Source organism: Diorhabda carinulata, chromosome 1 (assembly GCF_026250575.1).
Source record: "Diorhabda carinulata isolate Delta chromosome 1, icDioCari1.1, whole genome shotgun sequence".
NCBI lineage: Eukaryota > Metazoa > Arthropoda > Insecta > Coleoptera > Chrysomelidae > Diorhabda > Diorhabda carinulata.
The window spans coordinates 6,382,672-6,404,238 of record NC_079460.1 but is presented as its reverse complement, the minus strand read 5'-3'; the positions used below and the strand labels follow the sequence as shown (position 1 = coordinate 6,404,238).

Sequence of the window (21,567 nt, the reverse complement as noted above, 5' to 3'; positions counted from 1 at the left end):
TACTTTTCGTTTCTTTTCACCAGACATCATTTTTTTTTTACTTTTCGTTCAATAAACTTAATAACAAACTATAGTTAGTAACCACTCAAGATGCACACAAATTCACAAAGCAAGTTGACGGCTCTAGCCGTTCGCTAGGATATCGCTTGTCTGAGTTATCACCTCGGTAGCTCAAATAGAACTGAACTAACTTTCGGGCCATCCACCCGCTTATATAGACAAAATGAAGGAATAATCTGGAATAAACTAGTTTAGAATAATCGAGAAGCATTAAATAAAATCTTTTGATGTGTAGCCCGTGAGGCGGCAAACTTCAAAGAATTTGATCGAGCAAGCCGAGTGGCGGTGATTATCAAAGAGTGAGGCGGTAAACATCGAAGGTTTTGATGTTTGCCGCCTCACCGTCACTCCCGTGAGTAAACTAAGGAAACACAAGGAAACTTGTGTAGGCTGTGGGATTCATTAGTCTATTGATGACTCCACATTTTTATAGTCTATTCATATCATATCCGGTGCCGGATAAGATAAAAAGCACAAACAAGTGTTTTCTTTTAAAGATATGTACTAGTATAAGTATATGTACTAGTACTAAGTATAAGTACTTAGTTTACTGTAATATTTTTTTAATTGGGTTTTTCCAAAATGTCTCGCGGGCCGGATCATATCTTACACGGGGCCGGATCCGGCCCGCGGGCCGGTGGTTGCCCATATGTGATTTATATGAACCTAATAGGGGTTCAAATGTGAAGTAGAGTCGATAACTCTATGGGTCTATGGTTTGCGAGCGCCGCTTGCAACCCTATATATCATAGATCGAATCTCATTAAGAACGAATTGTATTTTTCTTGAAAAAACTTGTGAATTTTTACTTTAAAACTATTTTCAGTTCTTTGTGAGTTTCTCCAGAGCTTTAAATTATCATGATATAAATCTCTATATACAGACAAAAATATGAATGAATTTGACATAGGTGTACAAGCGCAAATATGCGCATGTAACTTTTGTCAAGATTGACGAGAAGATTTTTCATCAAGTAGGTAATCCAAACAACATTTGAAAAATTTTATGTTTTCCACACACAATTCGTTTCATTTATTTTTAAGTTTTGTATTATAGGGAAAATTGATTATTACCGGTTAATTTTTAGTAGGTTTCTTTCCTATCAATTAAAACACTATAGTTTTTGGGCTTTCAAAATTTAATAACTATTGAAATTGATATTTACCTGATTGGTGTGAAAATATACTTTACTAGGAAGTAATTCCACTACTATAATAATCTAAACGATTAGGCAGCGATATTTAATAATAATTCAGTTCATAGAAGTTGAATATAGTGAAAGTGTTATGCGAACTATTAAAAAACTCGAAAACTATCCACAGACAACGGAGCCCGCTACTTTCTATAATCTTTCTATCAACTCAATCTAGAGTTAAAATTATATCAGTAGGTTTGTATCTTATTGTATCCCTGATTAAACAGTTAATAGTTTATCAGTACCCACACACTTTTAATCCATTCAGAAATTATCAGAACTACGATGTCAACATACGAAAAAGATTCATATAAGAACGGTTGTTTCCAAAGATTGATTAATTTTCTGTTGATTGGACGAAAATAAAACTTTATCATCCAGTGTCAGCGCCTTATCAGTTCTAATTCAAGTTAATGGTAAATGTTGAATTCTCAATCATTAAACTATTTACGATATTACGTGTAATACATAATTCGTAGTGTGTTTGTAAAACGGTTACCTGATGTTTTAGTGCTAACGGAGAGAAATATTGATTTGAAATGGTGAGTTACACTTTTACTTCAAAATAACTAATTAGATGAAACAGTACTTCTAGAATCATTATCAATTACAATGTTTACTAAACCTACGTTATCAATAAATTGTGTTGTTATGTAAAAATTGGAAATTTTCATTATCAGGTGACTAATATATGCACCTTTAATACAAAATAAAATGTATATCAATTTATTTTTGTTCATTACTTTATATTATTTTGCTTAATTATTCAGTTAATTTTATTTTAAAGGTTTGTATTGATTACTCATCTTTGTTAAGTGTTTCATGTTGGTCGTCTATATAAACAATGTTCCACAAGTGTAAATATAATTATTTGTACAGCTCTGTATACAGTTTAAAATGTTTACTTCCATTCAAAATAAATTATTAGACTTTGGACAGCTATTCCAATAATAACATAAACAAATTGTGTTTAATATAAGTCTGAAATTTATAATAAATTAAATAGCCATATATCACACTATTAATTTAGTAAATAGTTATAATACAATTCAAAAAGAAAATATTTAACAACAAATAAAATATCATTAGAAGGATAGTTACAGCTTTGTTATATGCTTAAAACTAAGGATTGCAACAATTGTTAAAAAAAGTGCATCGATTCATGTGAACTAATAATATGAATGTCCGATAGATAAAAAGAAAAGTAACAGAAGAAAAACCGAACAAAATAGGAGACAGTTTTAGTGTTGATAATGGATATGATGTCAATAATTTGTCTGTATTTCTTATTTAAACGATTATATTTACTTTTGGTTTCAAAATGTCTCAAACTCTTGATCCATTTTCCTTTAATTAGTTATTTTTGCTAAATATCAAGGCTATCATATCTGATTTTTTTTGAAAGGTCGTGAATCGCGAGGAGTACATTGAGCAAATCGGATCGACTTCACACTCTTTCTCGATCGTCTGAGTGATATGAACGAAAGTGAGACTCATCTGTGAATAAAACTGTTTCCCATTGCTCTGTAGCCCTATGAAAATACTGATCGGTAAAAAACTACGTTTCTTTACGATGCCTCCTCTACGGTGTTCGAGCTAACACATGTATTTCACGCCACTTGTCAACTTAAATTATGACCCATGGTCGGAAACTGCCAGCCCTTCGCTCGTAACTACAAGTTTTCCAGAATGATGGAAATGCATCATTAATGATGGTCTCCGCTACTCAAAGTGTTTCTGCGATTAGAAAGAACAATTTACACGCCTATTAATGACAAAAATGCGTGGTTAATAAATGAAACATTTTTAAAGTTACAAAAATGTACTATTCGTTCAGAAGAGTTCAGTCAGGCAAAGCAGCTTCAAGACAAATAAGTTATATCTAATGCTTATCTCATGCCCAACTAATCCTAACTTGATTACTTCAATGGACGACTTGACTCTCCTCTCCTGTTGTATTTTTTGCAATTCGCAATTCTACGTAATTTTCATAACGTTCTTAATTGTTTTGTTCATATTTTTGGACATAAAATATGTAGAAGGCTTTTTCACGTTTATTTTCATTTTTGTAATAAATTTATATTGTGAACTAAGAGTTTAAGATTTAATTGATTTTAATCATCGTTCATTGCTTTTCACGTATTTAAAGTCTACTTTTACTTAAAATTAACTGAATGTGTAGAAACATAAAAGACGTATAACAATCAATTGTATATTAAACAGGCTTAAAAATACAAAAAAAGAGCGAGTGAATCTGTAACGTGAACAATTTGGACTTAAAGTGAATTTTACCTATGTAATGGGTACACCTGATTCGATGAATTTCATTAGCAAATATCATTTGAAAATTGATGCTTCCTTGCCGATTTTGATTAGAGATATTCAAATGTAATTTACATTATTTCAATCATGAATATTTGGAAATAACTGATATAAAAGAATAAAGAAAGACCAATACATAGTAAACTTCAGCATCGCTGCTCACTTAACAGTTCCGAAATCAAAGTCCACGAAAACTTTTAGACTTAAAGCTTTTGTTTTGAAGTATTTTTTGCATATAGGTTGGTTGGTTGATTAATGTAATTTTTTCGTTTGCTAAATTGGTATCAAAAGTACTGATCATAAGCTATTGGACGACATCAACGTCGATCTAGGTTTAATTTGAAGGTTTATATATGGTAACAACGTGAGATTTGAGAACCTATGTTTAAAAGGAAAGCAGCAAGTTCGGTGAAATGTATTATGGCGAGTGCATATGATTTACCAATTTACAAAAATAAGTATTTCGAGGATTGTACGAAATGAGCCTATTCCTGAGCAAGTCGCAACCTTAAACATGAAATACTGGTATCTGTAACTAAAATAAACTCACCAAATTTGGAAACTTCATTAATAGAAACTTTGAAATATATTTAACTAAATAATAAGTGACTATATTTCAAATATTCTTTGAGAATAAGAATAACTGAATGAATACATACATATCTGTTATCTCTGTTCTTATTTATTATGATTGTAAACAATTTTGTATACATATATTCCTGGCTATGAATATTGAATTCCATTCATCAGAAAACGTGATTGGAAGTTGCGTACTTAACTTATTTCATCACTTTACTTCAAATCAACATAACCTCTATCAGTGCAAACCAGTTTTACGAGTAAACTATATTTTTGATGTTTGTTGTACCTATTGGTTATTATTAATAAAAATTCATTACATCACAGTTGAAAATGTTGTCCACTAAGAGTTCATTTATTTTGCACAAATGGTACAACGAAATTATAGATTCCATCTAAACTTATCATGAACTTTATAGTAGATTGCACATTTCCAGTCTATTATTGATAATTTCGAGCAAATTTGTATCACTGTGACAACTTGTTCGAATTTTTACAATATTATTTAATATTATCGTTCGGAAATTAATCGCAAAATATTGCAATACAGTCGTTTAGTAGGAAAATTGCTTCTATCTCCGGGTTGCTATTTAGCCTGTAGTTGGTTGACACCTTTCGCTACATATCAGACATTAACTAAATTAAATTGATGAAATATAGGGATACTATAACATTTAGACAACACTAGTATTTTTCTATCTAATTTTAATTATTTTGTGATGAAAATAAGAGACCTTTTTAGTCGACCACCAAGTCTAACAAAACTGAAGTCGAATTTGCTGTAATTTGTTTAAACTTGGTATCTCAACTCTTCTTGTCCCATGAATATGTTAATCTAGCGATCTGTCTGTTCATCTAATCCATCCCGTTGATTTCAACAGTCATAAAATCGTTATTTGTAGCAAAATAAGTAGCCATTTCAAGGGAATTTATTTGGGGCAAGTTATCTGAAGAACCAAGAAAAAACCCTGCTCTATTTTTATCAACAAATCAATTCTTTGTCGCCAAAATAGCACTTTAGCCAGTAGCATTTTATCAGGCCAGCCGCTCTCCTACACAATCGGCGCTGATGATGTAGTATCTATTTGGAACCGATTTCGGGCGGTATAAAATATATCCAGACTTTTAAACTTTGTAAGTTTGTTAATACTAATTCTATCGACTTGAAATAAGCAGTTATTCTTGTAAAATTAAGCTGTATTTATATTAATTTGAAAAGAATATATATATGTTTTTTAAATTTTCCAAACTCATTTTATGTTTTTGTTAAATGATCGTTCCAAGAAACAGATATAACTTTTTCTAACTTTCCGTTCATTAATTATTGGATAGTAATTATAGTGTATTGATTTTATTTCATAGTGAATCACATTTTTTGTTATAACAAAATTAGAACAAAAATATTTCTAAGCAGGTAATGAAAAAACATCCTAAATTGTTCATCCTAAGAATTTATATAATGTATATATAGCTAAAACCAGGCCTGAATTTTCGCCTAAAACTGAAAGTTGAAAATATATGTGTAAATACGCTCAATATAGGAATGATTAATCATTTTAATTGGATCTTCTATACATCTTCAAGCTTAGCATTTTTTGATGATGTGCAGTTTCAATCTGTATATTAGTGTCAACATAAATATTGTAATTTTGTATCAAGAATTTTTTCTGAGGGGATATTTTGTAACTATGATATATATGCAAAAGTATATTTATTGAAACAATTATATAAAACAACGCACATACACGTTACAACTCCATGCTAAAAAAGTGTTATATTTCAACTCAGTGCAGGATACTTTTACATTAGAAGCCACATAAATAATGTCACTGTTCTCATTTCATACTAGAAACGATATGTTTTGAAACCTTACATTTTCTTTCAATTCACAATTTTTATCTAGGTATTAGCCTCTATATAGTTGACATATTGAAAAAATACTCATACGCCAAGAACAAGGATATTTCTATCAAAGTCAATTTGAATAGTGAATTTTGAATTCCATGAGTTTAAAAATTTTTACAAGCTTTAATAATATCAAAATCACCGGAAATCTTAATTAATTATTTCCCAGACGATGAATACATAAGTATTCGAAAGCTCGGAAAATATATTGAAGTTAGTCCATTTTGGTGTTTCCTTGCCACGTTCCCAATAAAAAATTACTCATAATATATCTGGCAAAGACTTCTTTACAATTCATACAAAAATTGGAGTAACATTATATAGAGTCTGGAACAAATAACTTTGAAAGCTTGACCAAATTTGCAAGTACATTCCATGCTGGAGCCTACGCTATTGGGAGATATATCCAGTTCAATATAATATGTAATAAATATTGAAACAGAGAAGAATAATCATGTCTGTTAGCCAAGAAGACATTGAAGTCTTAGATCTTCTGTAATCAGTTATACTTAATCGATTAGGAATAACATAGTTACGCCATTGTGGGTACAGAGCCCAAGGAATTAGAAAAAAATGAGCTAGTAAACTCGCAAAAGAGGAATCCAAATGACTATTTGGGCTTTAGAATCCTTTTGTGGAGTCGCACTGACACATTATAGGAAAGAATTGATATAAATGAAACAAAGCAAAAACCTAATGAATGCGACAATACAGTAATGTTGAGACAAACGAGGACAATTATTACAACCAGAAGAGATCGGAAAAATCCATTAACTAGATTAAATTTGCACAAATAGTTTCAATAGAGGTTCTAACAAGACAATGCTGCCTTCACGGATAACCCAAGAAACTCCAACTGGTGAAAAAGGACTGGAGATTTTGTGGATTAGAAGAGGAAACATCTGTCCACATATTTGTTGAATACGAGATATTAGGGAGCTTCTTACTGGACAGGAAAACTTATCTAAACTAAAACCAAGAGTTGAGAGGAGAATAAATAGAAGTGTTTCCATCCAAAGCCCGGTGTTAATTTTAAAGAGTCACCCTGATTCATTTTAACGCACTACCTAATAACACACAGTGGAAATAATATAAAAATTATAGAACGTGAACGATCTAAATAGTAAAAATCTTACCTATAATATTCCTCTACAAAATTCTTGTACTGTGTCTTCACATTTTATGCCAGTTAGTTCAAGTTCAAAATTTAATTTAAGAAGGATAATAATCAAAATAATTAAAATATATGTACTTATGGGTTTTCAGAACTTCTAGATACGGAGTTTCGGTCGGTGCACAAATTAGCGTATCTGTTTAATGTCTAAATATAATTAAAGTTTCTTCAATTATTTAGTATTACTTAAAATGATTTTTAATAAAATATTGACTCCTATCTAAATCATGCTAAACATGATAATCACTAACATCATTTATCTCAGCATACATTTCCTAGTAATCAGTAAATAGTAGAAACCTAATTAAAATATCATTAATATATACCAGGAATATTACTTCGAATATTCGAAACCGGAAGTTTATTGGTTAGGAATATTGGTTACGTAGATAACGTCCTCTTGTCTTTACTTGTCAATAGCGACATATAGTAACAGTGTAAACTGGATTTTGCTCATTATTTTAATACGAATAATTCCAAATAACTTGATTGGAATTATAAATCATAATGATGGGTCTATTGTCACTAATATTGGAAAGCTGCAGATAAATTTTTTATTATGATTAATTATTCATGGAGAAGACTTTTGGTGCAAAGGTTTATACTCGTAGAATTGATAACTATATAGTTGTTTTAGGGACTAAGGGATGCGGATGTCACGACTTAATACAGTTCGAAGTGTTGCTATATATCTGGGCTTATGGAATAGTAGATGTTTCTTATTGCAAATCTATTTGTCTGATGGTATTTTGGAATAATCGCAACTATAAATATTCCGTCATTTGGGTACCATAGACCATAATATAAACGTTTGTAATGTGAATGTATGACAATTTGTACAATATTCAATTCAGCCAGCCAATATACTTTATATAATGAAAATAATAATAATAATAATAAAAGCATTAAATATATCTAAAACAGTTAAGTAACAAAATTTATTCTACACACATTCAGTAAACAGAATTTTTAGGTAACATAATAACATTTCAACTTCTGTCGCTTACAGTTCAACCCATTATTCTCGATCACTCTATGAATATCAGGTAATATATTGTTACATCTTATCAATTTGAATGAGTCGGCGAAATAAATATTTTACACAAATATTTGGGTCCTAGTACACACCTGTACTCTTTTGACGAAATTTTAAAAATGATTAGTTACTTTTCTTGTATATGTGAAAAACTAGTTTGTGTTAATGTGTTATTGATAAAAGTTTTTTAGTTGTGAAATATTTTACACCTATTATAGTAAAATGTCAAGCAAACCACCACTTTCGTTGTCTTCAGTTGTTGCTTTTACCAAGATACTTAAACAGGTAATTTTATATATTATATTTCTGAGTAAATATTAGAAAAACCTAAATCCTAACAATTAATATGAGAAATGGAAAAAAAACACATTATCGATTCCATTCTCGATTATATGAATCAGTTCAATTAAATATTATTTTGGAAATATTTAAGAAAATTGTTCTGTTATATGTTTTGAAAAGTGAATAGATAGGGATTCATTTATTTAAAATGAATCATTATACATAGAAATGAAACAGCTCAATCTAATTGTTTTGTTGTTGGAAAGTGAAGGGTCATGTCCAATATTGTTTTTTTCGAATAATTCAAACCTGGTGAGAATTTTTACCTATCAGAGACTGAACACTCGAATATTAGCAGGTTATTTTTGAGGATATGTGCGGAAATACTGCGGATGTTCTTATTTATTTATTCAGTTTCATCATTAATAACTATTATTTTCGATTGAAGTTCCGAAAACGGGAACCCACCGATTGACTTCATCTAGTGTGTGATAGAGTATCTGGTAAAAATTTGAAGCCAATTGGTGGGTTCCCGTTTTCGAAGCTCTAGCCTCATTTTCTTTTGTTTTAAGAGATGCAGGATTTATTTAACATGATACCTATTATAACATAAATAGTTTTGTTTTCACTTTTAGGATACAATAATCTTGATATGATAACGTAATATTTAGGCCGGATTTAAATTCTGCACAGAAAGTAACTTCAAAAATGAGACTTTTCCAAAAACAACTACGATCCGTTTTTGCAGTCCTATGTTGAATATTCTGTGCATTTTATTATGCTCTCTTTTTTGTATTTATCCACAAAATTTTTAATTTTTTTCTTTTTTAATTTACTTTCTTTTATAAATAAAACTAGTCTCAAATAAATTATCCAAAACATTTTTAAGCGTTCTTTCTTAGAAGAATTATCATAATTGTTCAGTTATTTATGTTCTACACTATACAATAAATATGTTATCACTTGATAATATGATAGAATGGGCATCACATTTGCGCTAAAACAAAAGATATTGAAAATTATTGCTAGAACATATTGTACATTAAATGGCCAGAATAGTTTCAAAATATTACTTGCACTACTGATTCAAAGTTCGTTTATTCATTCAATCAGTGTAAACTGACAAAATTATGCACTATAAATAAATGTTGATCGAAATGATGATAAAGTTACAGATGATATTAGTGCCATCTTGACGATAAAATAATTTCGACACTTTTTTAAGCAGGTTGCTTCATAATCAATTCCCAGTAATTAACTGACCCAATGCATATCTCTCAATCTATAATTTTACATTTATTGGATACATGTGGATGGATTGGTGTTGGATGGAGAATTTTTGAATTAACGGTGTAATCAATTTTTTAAACTCATCAAATACATTTTTATTATTTCTATACTGTTTATACACAGCACATTCTCTATTTTACTAAAAATTCACGACACACCCTGTAATATATGAGGATTTACAATTTACAACAAAAAAGTCATATCTGAAGGTGTTACGTAGCAAGTTTCCCCTCCACTTCTATGATTAGAGGATAATTAATTCTCCCTGAAACCAAACATTTTAGTCTTCGTGCGACAATTCCCGGTCTTTATCGATAGGCATGTCTCAAGTCAATCACCGTTCGAGCTTAAAATGAAAAGTGATACTGAAAACGATAACAAAAATAAAAAAGGTAATGAAAAAAAATTGACATCAAAAGTTACTGCTACGGAAGAAATTGAAAAAATTTCCACTGTACCTCAATCAAGTGTTTCATCAAACGAACGGCAGACACCAGAAGATAACAATCATTTGACTTTAACCAGATCAGTGTCGGACACTAATCTGCAGGAATCTTGGAAAAGCGCGGAAAAATCAGTGAAGATAGTAACGAGAAGTCAAAGTATCGGTGGTGAATTTCAACAAGAAACAGAACGCACAAAATATTTGAGGAATTTTAAAGGAATGGCTCCGTACGGTGAACTCATTATAGAACAAGATCCCAACACGGTACATTTTTTCTATAAATATATATCCAAATTTTTTATTCAACATAAAATAGAATGTAAGAAAATTAAGTATTTTAGTGTCATTAACAGTTTCGCTTTTTTAGTATTGAAACAATATGCAAAAACACATTTTTAGAACAACTAGTTCCATTGTAGGTAATTTAAATTGTTAAAAGACTAAATTTATATCATCATCATTATAACAATATTTGGCATTACTGTGACTTGGTTTTTGAACAAAATATCTATGTCATTCTAGATTTGGATCTAAAGATATTAAGAAATTATTGGATATATCTATTATTTTAGTTCTTAAATATTTTCTTGCAGGAAAATCTTTTCATATAATCATTTCTTGATCCCTTCGGTTTTTCTCCAAGCTTACTTTCATAGCAGGGTCTGAGATCACAACGCATTTTATTACATTTAACGTTTCATCACTTGAAGTTAAAAACTCAGGGAATGCTCTACATAATACAAGTTGCAGGAGATTCAGTCATTGCCACCGAAAAATCTAGCTTGGTATTTCTTCAGTCAGAATTCTATTTAGAAATGTAGATGTAATGGTTTATAAAACTACATTTAGTAAATCAAGTAATAAGAATTTATTTCGAAAAAAATGATTACAACCTTTGTATAATACTAAACAATTATCAAATCTTTACTGCTTGGTTAATTAGGCTTATCTGTGGGATGAGGAATATTTGGAGGTAATTTAATCCCATATAATTTCAACATGTGGTTCCAGCCCATTTTATTCTTTTATTTAGATTGCCTGGTAGATGGGTTTGTAGGAGATACAGGACTGAACACTTCCTTAAATACTCGTTGGAAATATGCTTCAGACACTGCTTCAGCATAAGAATAATTTGTTAATTGTTATGTTGTTAATTCAATTATAATGAGTTTATTCTCTATAAAAAATCAATGCAATCACATTGAGCTAGTGTTTCGAATAAAATACGAGGTGATTCCAATAATGACACAATATATAAATCCTCGAATAGACTTATTCCTAATGTTGCATATTCATTTTTGAAATAATTATAAATATATGTGTAGTGTGTTCACTTATTATCAGAAAATACACTTCGTGGTACTCGACTATTATTGGTAATATATACTTCGTCTGTTACCAATTTATTTAGTGTAGACTAAGTTTCAATCTAGTTGTAGAAATGTTTCATGGACTGCAAATACTAGTATGAATATAATTGACGAAATAATTTGAAAGTAACAAGATTTAGTAATTGGAAGAATTGGCTTTCTGTGAAAACAATACACCTTATGTTTAGTTCATGAATGTTTGAAGTTATTACAATTACAAGTTACCTGATTTAAAGTGAAATCGTTGGAAATTTCAATTCCTTTTTCGAAACTAATTTCCCAGCTATGATAATGATACTGTTTAATATGTGGCTGATTAGGTTTCTGTTTATTTAGTTCTGTAATCAATCAGCTACAATGATTTCATAACTAACGTATATATATATATATATATATATATATATATATATATATATATATATACATCTTTTTTTATTTATTTACCGATTGAGTATTAATTTTCTTGTTGAACCTTGGTTAGTGGATTTATTTTCAACATTCATTACTCTACGTTAGATATATTGCATTATGATGGCTTTTGAGCTATTATTCGATTGTTTTTATACTTCTGTGAATTACTGAGATGTTCAATTGAAAAAGAATAAACCTTCACCCTCTAAAATTAGGAAAACTTACAAATACATTCAAAAATGAACAGAGATGACAGAGATTTAGGTCACACTGACGATAAAAATATTCCATTATTTGCGATCACTATCATTTCATATAGTTTTTTTAGAGTAAGAAATATATTCATTCATAATAATATTGTCAGTAGTTTTCTACGATGCCTGTATCTCGCGAAAAGTTTCTATTGAACCAATCCTACTTTTTTCAGTGTTCTATTTGCTGTAGCAATGTAGACAAATTATTAAAAGTTCTCTGTATATAGATTTAGGAAGTGAATCATGTAAACTTTCTAAATATTTCGACTAAAGTACAATTTGAAATGAAGGTTGTTTTATATTAACAAAAAACTACTATTTCTTAAGATAATTTATTATCAGTCTCATAACATTTTTTATTCAGAAAACGATTACGTTTTTTATAAATAGTTATTTTCCCGAGGAAACGAAAAGCTGAAACAAAAAAATATAAATTGATTAAAATAGAAAATGAAAATAATATGCTTACCATCAAGATACTGTTGACAGTAACACACTCTCTGCTGGTCTTGAGTTAACTTGATAATGGCTCCAAAGTTGCAGCCGAAACGTCGAGAATTTTTGAAATTCCAACGCGGTTCAACCCGTTGTGTAATAGAAAATATTAGTTGTTCAAAATTTTGTTAAAAGTTAACATAAGCTTATACTTATGTCATTCATCAATTATTACTATCGTCGACAACTATTAATAAAGACTTTTGGCGTCTCGCCAGGAAAGGGGATGAGGAAATTTTTTTCTTTACCTAACCTTTACCACGTATTTTCAGCTATTTTTTGCTTAATTTTTTTTATTAATAGTAATTTTCCAAACATAAAAGGTATGTGAGCGGGAAATTATTGAATAACAACTTTCTACCACACTAAAAATTTCTTTGCTAATTTATTTTGTGAAAATGTGGCAATAATTATCCAGAATAGATTTGTATAAGAATACAGTACAAGTTTTCGATTTTTATTATACTTTTTTTTAATATCTAGGTTACTATTAAATATTTTTTCCACCTATAATTGTTGAATTAGGAAGTATATTTGGCCAGCATACGAGGTATGAACAAACTATGGTGGATTATTTCATTAAAAACAAAGTAAAAGTAAAACAAAGTTCAATCAATATCCTTCAAATACTGCCTTTGTCTAGCTATGCACTTATCCCAATGTTGAATCCACGTCTAGAAGCTTTCATCTTCTCTGTCCAATGTTCAATGCTTTAGCTTATTTTTTTTTTTTTTGGAAAGAATAAAAAGTCGTATAATGTTATATCTGGTGAGTAGGGTGGATGTGGACAGACAAAAAGACTATCAGCGGCTAAAAGCTAGCGTGTCAAAAACGTTGTCATGATAGCGAGGAAGCAGTTGGCCTATTCTTTCAGTATCTTTCTTTGCATATCAACATTCCAGTAATCCTTTGTAAAATTCGGAGTTTACGTTTACTTTTCTAATTGTGAATGACAGGTTCAGCATTCAGAACACTAAATTTTTGTCTCAGCTCGAGACGTACTAGTTGAAGTATATGCAGCAAGATTGTTATTAGAAAAATTAATTTATTTTTGTAGTCATACCTCATATAAAACAAATTTAATACTTTTTTATTTACAGTCACATCATTCCAGAATAAAGTTATACTTGTATTTTGTTCAAAGTTTGTGTTTATAAAACTTTCCGATGAGTTACAAGAATTTTTAGTTTTAATAAAGCAGCTTAACAATAGAAACGTTTTTCGAAACCGAGCACATATTAACTCACAGGATTAAATCATGTCCTGAATACACTTATGCAACTGAATGTATAGAGTTTTGAAATTTTACAGAATAATTAGTTTACAGTGGATACAGTTTCGATGTAGCTGGTTTGGAATGTGGTGTTAGATGCATATAAATAAATCGCTTCCAATATGTAGAATAATTTTGTTGAAATGGTTATAATCCAGCTGGATAGTTTTTGAAGAATTTCGCGTCGTCATAACCAAATTGTAGAATGTTTTATTTGCTCGTTTGATGTTCTTGTATCACTTTTTCCATAATAATTGGAAATTATGATTCTATCAACTGTTGTTCATTCCAAACTGTCATTCGTCCTGTGCCATACTAATATCCTATCCTAAATTGATTTTATTACTCCTTATTATATTCAGCATGGGATTTCCTTCACTATTATTCTACTACAAAATGTAGTAATAGTTAAAATTTTTTGATTATCTTGCATTTTCTCTTCCTTTTAACTATTTAAAAACGTAATTTTGAAAGTCATAAATAATAATTTAAATTATTTGTTTTCCATGAATCTTAAAAAAGAGTGCCCACAAAAAAATGGTACAGGTACAAAAAATCAGGCGAAAATCGGAAAATTTATCAGACGAAGATGCAGTATACTTGTATTTGTGACACCTAGTAATTGTTATTATAAACCAAAGTTGTGAGTGTGTATGAGTAGGGTGGACCATTTGCCTTTAATTTAATTTTTGGTTTCTTCTTCCAGTTATCGATGTTTAATGTTCATTTCTTATATTTTCAACAAGATACATTTTGTGCTCTCAATTTTGTTAATGTCTTAGATTTTCCGAATATTTTTTTTCTTGTTCGCCTTTTAGACGCTTATTCCTCCTTAAATTGATCTGAGAACTCCGCTTGAGTTAATTCTATATTTCTGTCTCTGCCTTCTCTGTATTGTCTCATTTGAATTGTAGTTCAGCATTCACTTTTTCAATCAAATTATTGACTATTTCTGTTTTTTATTAGGGCCGCGATGGCTACACTAAGCAAAGTCATTGCTAAAGTAACATACTATGTTTCCTTCTTTCTCATCTTAACTATCATCAGATATAACCTCTCGACGATTCACCATTTTCTATGTTAAACACAGTTAAACCCTAACACAATTATTGCCGGATGAAGTCTATTGTATAACTTTCAAAAATTATATACTTCAACCATATACGGTATGGAACAGCCCAATTAGTTAATAAATGAGGACGTGTTGGGAAAAACGCTTGGACACGTCGATTGGTATTCAATGACCTTTTTTACCAAAAATTATACAGGTTGTGTGTGTCTGTGAATGTGAATTTTGCTTGCTACTTCCCATATATATCATGACGGTAATATAAAAAAAATAGATTAGCATATAAGAAACGATCGGTTACATTGTAACAAGTGAATGGTTTATTGTAAAAAAGAAAATGTTGATTGTGAGGTATGAATGTTAATACTTATGAAGCTCATTTTTAGTCGTAAGGATAGGAAAGAATATAGGTTGAAAATTGAATGGAAGATACTTTCGAAAGACATTGAAAACGATGTAGGTTGTGGTAAATTGTATCTTACTTATCAAACATTATTTATTTTGTTCTAGTCGAGTGCAAGTCAATCAACAAGCAAACCAAAAGACGGCTTATATAAAATATTGGTAATAGGAGATCTTGGTACCGGAAAAACTTCCATAATAAAGCGTTATGTTCATCGATTTTTCACCCAACATTATAGAGCCACAATTGGTGTAGACTTTGCATTAAAAGTCCTCAATTGGGATGAGAATACAGTCATAAGACTTCAGTTATGGGACATAGCAGGTATAAATAAAGCTTATTTTTGAACATTATCAGTACACACAGGTTAATCGGGTATAGTAAAGAACTTGATTCAACAAGGAAAAGTTGAAAATTATTATATATTCTTATATATATTATTTAAATTGGTATTCAATAACGCTAAATTTAGAAACGTAACCATTGATATAGGAAAACAGCATAATAAATATTTAATTGTCCCAAAAAAATTTCACATCTTCGTATTGAACATTCTTGGTATTGTTGGAATAGTTTCAGTAAATGAATTTTTGAAGTACTTAAATTTGACATCTGCTCTAGAGTAGCCGAATAATAAACGCCTGTCTGCCACAAAAAGTACTGCAGCCATTGAGTACTACTGAGAAAAATTTATATTCGTATTTCTCTTATGAAGAGTACAAATACTGAACACAAATACCATTCATACTACTTAAAAAGTTCTTACTCAGGTTCACACTTAATCTTTATTTTTGCATCTTCTAACATATAACTGGAACAATATTTGATAATGTTGCATACATGATAGATAATTACTTTCATGTTAAGGGACAGCTGTTTCTAAGCTCTCTTAGAGCCCTTTGTCAGTGATTTAAACCTATATCTACCAACTTTTCGAAATAGAACCACATTATGTATCTGACGAGATTTGAAAATAACATCGCTATACAATTACAATAACAAATAACACTTTAGTTGTTTTTTTTAGGTCAAGAACGATATGGAAATATGACGAGAGTATATTATAAAGAAGCTGTAGCAGCTTTCATAGTTTTCGATGTTACTAGGCGAGCCACATTTGATTCGGTAGGAAATTGGAAAACAGATCTGGACACCAAAGTGCAATTACCCGATGGATCAAAAATACCATGTGTTTTATTAGCAAATAAAGTAAGCTATATTTTCTAAGATTTTATTCTATTAGACTTATATCAAAAAATTAAAGGATCAGGAAATTCTCTTTTCATTTTCCTTGTGCTTAAAATTTATCGAGAAAAGTGTCGAGTACCAAAGCAATATTGTTTTTTAACTACCTAACAAAGCAGTTTCTGGATCATGGACGTGTAATGATTGTGGTTGAATATAGCCTACAATTGACAAGTTGGTCCATCATGGATATGGACCTAGGAGATGACTTTGATAGGTTAGCTCTCCAAACAATAGCCCGGGAGACAAACCTGGTCCAGAAATGACTTATTATCATTAGGGCATCATTTCTTTAATCAAGTCTTGAGTTGGAACTATATACATGTCCTAAAAGAGAAAAACCTGTTCAACTCAATTACCATAACCTGGATGCCAGGCTTGGATTGCCACCTGTTTAATGAATAGGTTCACAGTTTAGATAAAGAAGGATTAGCAAAAATTATGATAGCCTCAAAGCCTTTTTGCGATATTGCGGGAAGTCGTTTTAAAGAATCCCTCATAAACCGAATGGACAGGGAGTTCCGATTTTGGTAGACAAAAAGAGCAGGACCAGACCCTGCACAATATGAGCTACAACAATAAGGTTGTGAATATAATACTTACAACCTGGTATGCATACAACACTTTAAGATCGAATGGGGAAAATTATAAAAACAAATCTGTCATGGTTGCTGAGATGAGTTGGTTGAAAACTTGATTCTATTTACACGTTACGTAATATCAAAGTCAAGAATAATTTGCAGTCAATTCAATTAACACATAATAACAATATTGTGTACAAACACTGATTTGAACTTTTCATATTAGTGTGTAATTATGGAACAATTTTGCCAGTACCAATTTATGAAGAAAAAAACAAGATACTTATACTTATCAGTTAACTTAAATTTGGCGCTAGTCTTTATATATTCCATTTTAGAGAATTTATCACGGACGTGTGTAGCACATCGTGTGGCTTGGGAAATAGAATTCTAATCGTCTTAGAAAACGCTTCGTATAAGGAAAAGTGTACTTATCATTATAAAAAGTAGGCTAATTTACGTACACGGTCAGGTAGCGACGTCTTATGTTTGTTTCGATTTGGTAGCCGACAAACATTGATAAAACAATGGCAGATTGATTGGACGGTTCTAAGGGGGTGGCAAAACAACCTCAACATGTCACGGAACCAATAAGCTCCTTATTATTTAGATATGCTTCATTTTTAGTATGTTTTTGTATCGACTATTTTAAGTGTACATGACAATAGTCAGAACATAATGGCGCTTTTAATTATCTGGCCGAACGACTTCATCTTCTGGTATCCGCGCCTCCGTGATCTCTATTGCACAATAAGTTACGTTATAATGACTTTAAATGGGAATGGGGCATATAACAGTGGTGAAAAATAAATTTATATTCATTTTCATTTATGTTTAAAAAATCCTTAAATGCCCATTTTTTTCAATAACAGAAATTCATTAAATTTAAATATTTTGTCATTTGATCAGAAACAGACCAATCAGTTACGATTGACGTCAATAAATAGTGAACGCGTGATGCAGTCCGTTTAACGCCATTTGAATCACTTTGTTTTGGATATCAGTGGATCAGTCATTTAATTTTTTTATGGTTTACAGACGAATTTACGGATTTATACCTAAATTAAGTTTTGTTTTGTATATTTTTATTATCAATTAAAAACATTTAGAATAGAATGGCTGCAACTCATCCTTGCTTGATAAAATTATGGTGATTTGTTTGTATTTAGCCAATAAATTCTGTGCCTTTGAATTTAGAAACGTTAAAAATTCAAAGTATATTCTATTTGCTTCATGACTTGCTCTTTTGTTTATTTACGTTGTAAGTTATATTACTTGTATTAAGTTTTCATTTTACTATTTTAATAATATTTATTATAAAATTAGAAAAATTATAATAAATTATACTTACATCAAAGGAATCTTCCCAAATATACATTGAAGTTGTTGTCGTTGCTTCATTGCTGTAGGCGCGTGACTTAATTTTTTCAGTTTTTCGAGGAAGTTCACGTATGCACTTTAAACTACTCATAAGTTTTAAATGACATTTTATAACACAAAACCAAATGGAACATTGAAGAAAGCCGTTAACTATTTACAAGCTTTATCGGAAAGCTGAAATCAAAAATTGAAAAACTTTTTTTATATGTGATAATAATTTGAAACATATTCCAAAATTTCTCAAATGTTTGTAGTAAATACAGAAGAAAGTGAATAAATACCTCTGGTGCTGATATTTTAGTACTAAAATGTTGGTAATGCAAAGTGAAAATTGCAATAAAAAATTTTCATTCGAGAATAAGTTTGCAACAATGATAGACACGAAAAATTTGTCATTTTCAATAGGAAATTACAACCAGGTAGTTAGGAACACCAGTTTGTTCTGCCAATTGTTATAAACACTTGAAATAGGCAACAATAACATACTAAGAAATGAAGCATATCTAAATGATAAGAGGCTCATTACTTTGGCGACATGTTGAGGTTGTACCCACCCTCTTAGAATTGACTAATCAATATGTCCATGTTATATCGGTAATTGTTAGCTAGCGTCGGACTGAAAAAATTTCTCAACTAAATAATAAAACGATTCGCGTGTTTTAAAGTTTGGTTCTCTAAATTGAAACATACACAAACAAATTATTTAAATTTATATAAAAAACGTAAACTGGAATGTATGTTTTTCTAGTGTGACCAACCAAAAGAGGGCATTGTTAATAACCCGGCTAAAATGGATGAATTTTGTAAAGAGAATGGTTTCCATGCATGGTTTGAAACTTCAGCAAAAGACAATATTAATATAGATGATGCTGCTAACTCGCTAGTCGAAAAGGTAAAGGCGATTTTTTATTTTATCGATTTCTTATTTGTTATTTAGACTACATAGATTAAAAAATACCAAATATGTATGAGGTTTGATCACGGTGACAAAACTGGTTTGTCAGTGTGCTATAACCGCTTTAGTGAGATCGTGCTTTTAGCGGCTGTCGCTGTTATGTTTGAAGTTGAGACAAAGTGCCAAAGAAGCTCACGAATACTGTTTTTAAGTAATATGAGCGATATAGATATGGAATTGTCGTCAGTTAGGACGAGTAAAGCTCGGAACGCTGATCACAAAACATATACAAATGGATTAACTTGTACGTTCAAACCATAGATTGGATCGTTTGCAAATCGATGTGCGAAGAAAAAGACCTGAAAGAGAGGCGATTTTCTTAGATTCGGACCATCTCAAATCACTTTTGATTTGGCTGTAGAAAATCTTATTTGGATGTCCAGTTATAAATTCAATGTTACTTAAGTGCAATACTTTGAAGAAGATTCATTCAAAGTTTATGTTATATTTTATTGTGTTTTCTTCAACAAAATAATTTACCATTTTTTGACACTATTCACTTTGAGTGGTTATTTTCAATCATTTTCCAATATATTTACAGTATTGCCGTTTTTGACACTCCTAGGGTATTTTTCGATTCAGTTATTACAACAAAATCACTTCTCCTTTGTCGGTAGACTCGTTAGTGATTTGGCACCAAAACAACTGTATTTTGGTTATGGTTAGTTCTAAGTGCAATTGGTTCTCATTAGAACCACATATTTTCTTCTTTGTTCCATATTTTGTACATAACCGAAACCTCTTCTTCGACGCATTCAAATCATTTCACCGTTTTGCGAAGAGAATAGAAGAAATGTGCTACTGTATCTAAACAGATAAAAAGTACCTTACGATAATGTCTATTATTCTCTAGCCCTGAGATGTTATGTGGATTGTATAATCCCAGTTTGTAAACAGAGCAGAGCCTCTTTATATCGGTATTTATTTATTATAGACATGGTGTAAAATGAACATATATGTATTAGTCAAATTTATTGAATTATTTTTTAATTTAATTTCGAAATTTATGAAGTACCTATATTTTCCAGATCTTGGCTAACGATTCCCTATTGAATAGTGAGTCCAGAATGTCTGCGGATCAGTTTGCGCTTGGAAGAGGCAACAATGAAGATGGCTTGAACAGAAACAAGTGCTCCTGCTAACATAAAAATATCTATTCCACATTGAGAATAACTTTGAGTAAAAATGTCAACTGCTGAAGATTTTACATTTGTAAATATTAAAACAATATGGACTGTTTGTATATTATGTACTTAAACAAAACTTTTTACAAAATTAAATTCTATTGTTTAATTTTGACACTGCATTAAAAGTTAGATTTGCGTATATTTTTATATGTTAGAGTCTTCACATACGAAATATGATGTATGTATATGAAAATTTGATTAATCTATTATTGTATTTGTGAGCTATATTTTTCCCTCTTAGTTGTTTTAAAAAATTTTTTTATTTTATCGTTCTAATTTTTTAACTAATAAATGATAATAGAAGACTGTATTTTATTTAAAAACTAAAATGTGACTTAAAACATAATACAACGGTTGCCGATTTGTATTTGGAAAAAGTGAGAACTGTCCATTTAATCTAAGTATTTCAGAAGACTTCTTTTAAAATTTGAGGTCCTGATGAGATCCTTTTTCTATTAAAACATTGCGGAGCTATTAAATCTGCTATAAATAAAATAGAGTTTGATTATACAATAAGGTTAGGTTAGTTGGCAATCGTCAGTGCCCCCATCGCAGAGAAAAAAATCACCAGAATGTGTGAACTTCTGAATTCAACTTCTGAATTCAACAAAAATGACTTCTAAAGACTCCCAATGAATTTGTTTTTTTCAAGTACC

General features: G+C 30.3%; 1 protein-coding gene across 3 annotated transcripts; it reads left to right on the top strand.

The window, feature by feature from the left end:
* The first annotated feature begins 1,526 nt into the window (after nt 1-1,526).
* LOC130896425 (ras-related protein Rab-38) lies at nt 1,527-21,214 on the top strand. Of its 3 annotated transcripts, XM_057804496.1 has the most exons (6): nt 8,486-9,000; nt 9,098-10,552; nt 15,671-15,887; nt 16,591-16,772; nt 19,518-19,661; nt 20,753-21,214. In XM_057804496.1, the coding sequence occupies exons 2-6, from the start codon at nt 10,196-10,198 to the stop codon at nt 20,864-20,866; spliced, it is 1,014 nt and encodes a 337-aa protein (XP_057660479.1). In that variant the 5' UTR covers nt 8,486-9,000; nt 9,098-10,195; the 3' UTR covers nt 20,867-21,214. The 3 variants fall into 3 exon arrangements, with proteins under 3 accessions (XP_057660501.1, XP_057660490.1, XP_057660479.1); XM_057804518.1 differs by lacking the exons at nt 8,486-9,000; nt 9,098-10,552 and adding an exon at nt 1,527-1,797; XM_057804507.1 differs by lacking the exon at nt 9,098-10,552 and having other exon boundaries at nt 8,441-8,556.
* The last annotated feature ends 353 nt before the right edge of the window (nt 21,215-21,567 follow it).

Excerpts from the sequence above, each read along its gene's own strand:
- LOC130896425 (XM_057804496.1), top strand. The coding sequence starts at position 10,196 with ATGAAAAGTGATACTGAAAACGATAACAAAAATAAAAAAGGTAATGAA. Across the intron at positions 15,888-16,590 it reads TCAGTTATGGGACATAGCAG|GTCAAGAACGATATGGAAAT; the intron begins GTATAAATAAAG and ends TGTTTTTTTTAG. Across the intron at positions 19,662-20,752 it reads CTAACTCGCTAGTCGAAAAG|ATCTTGGCTAACGATTCCCT; the intron begins GTAAAGGCGATT and ends TATATTTTCCAG.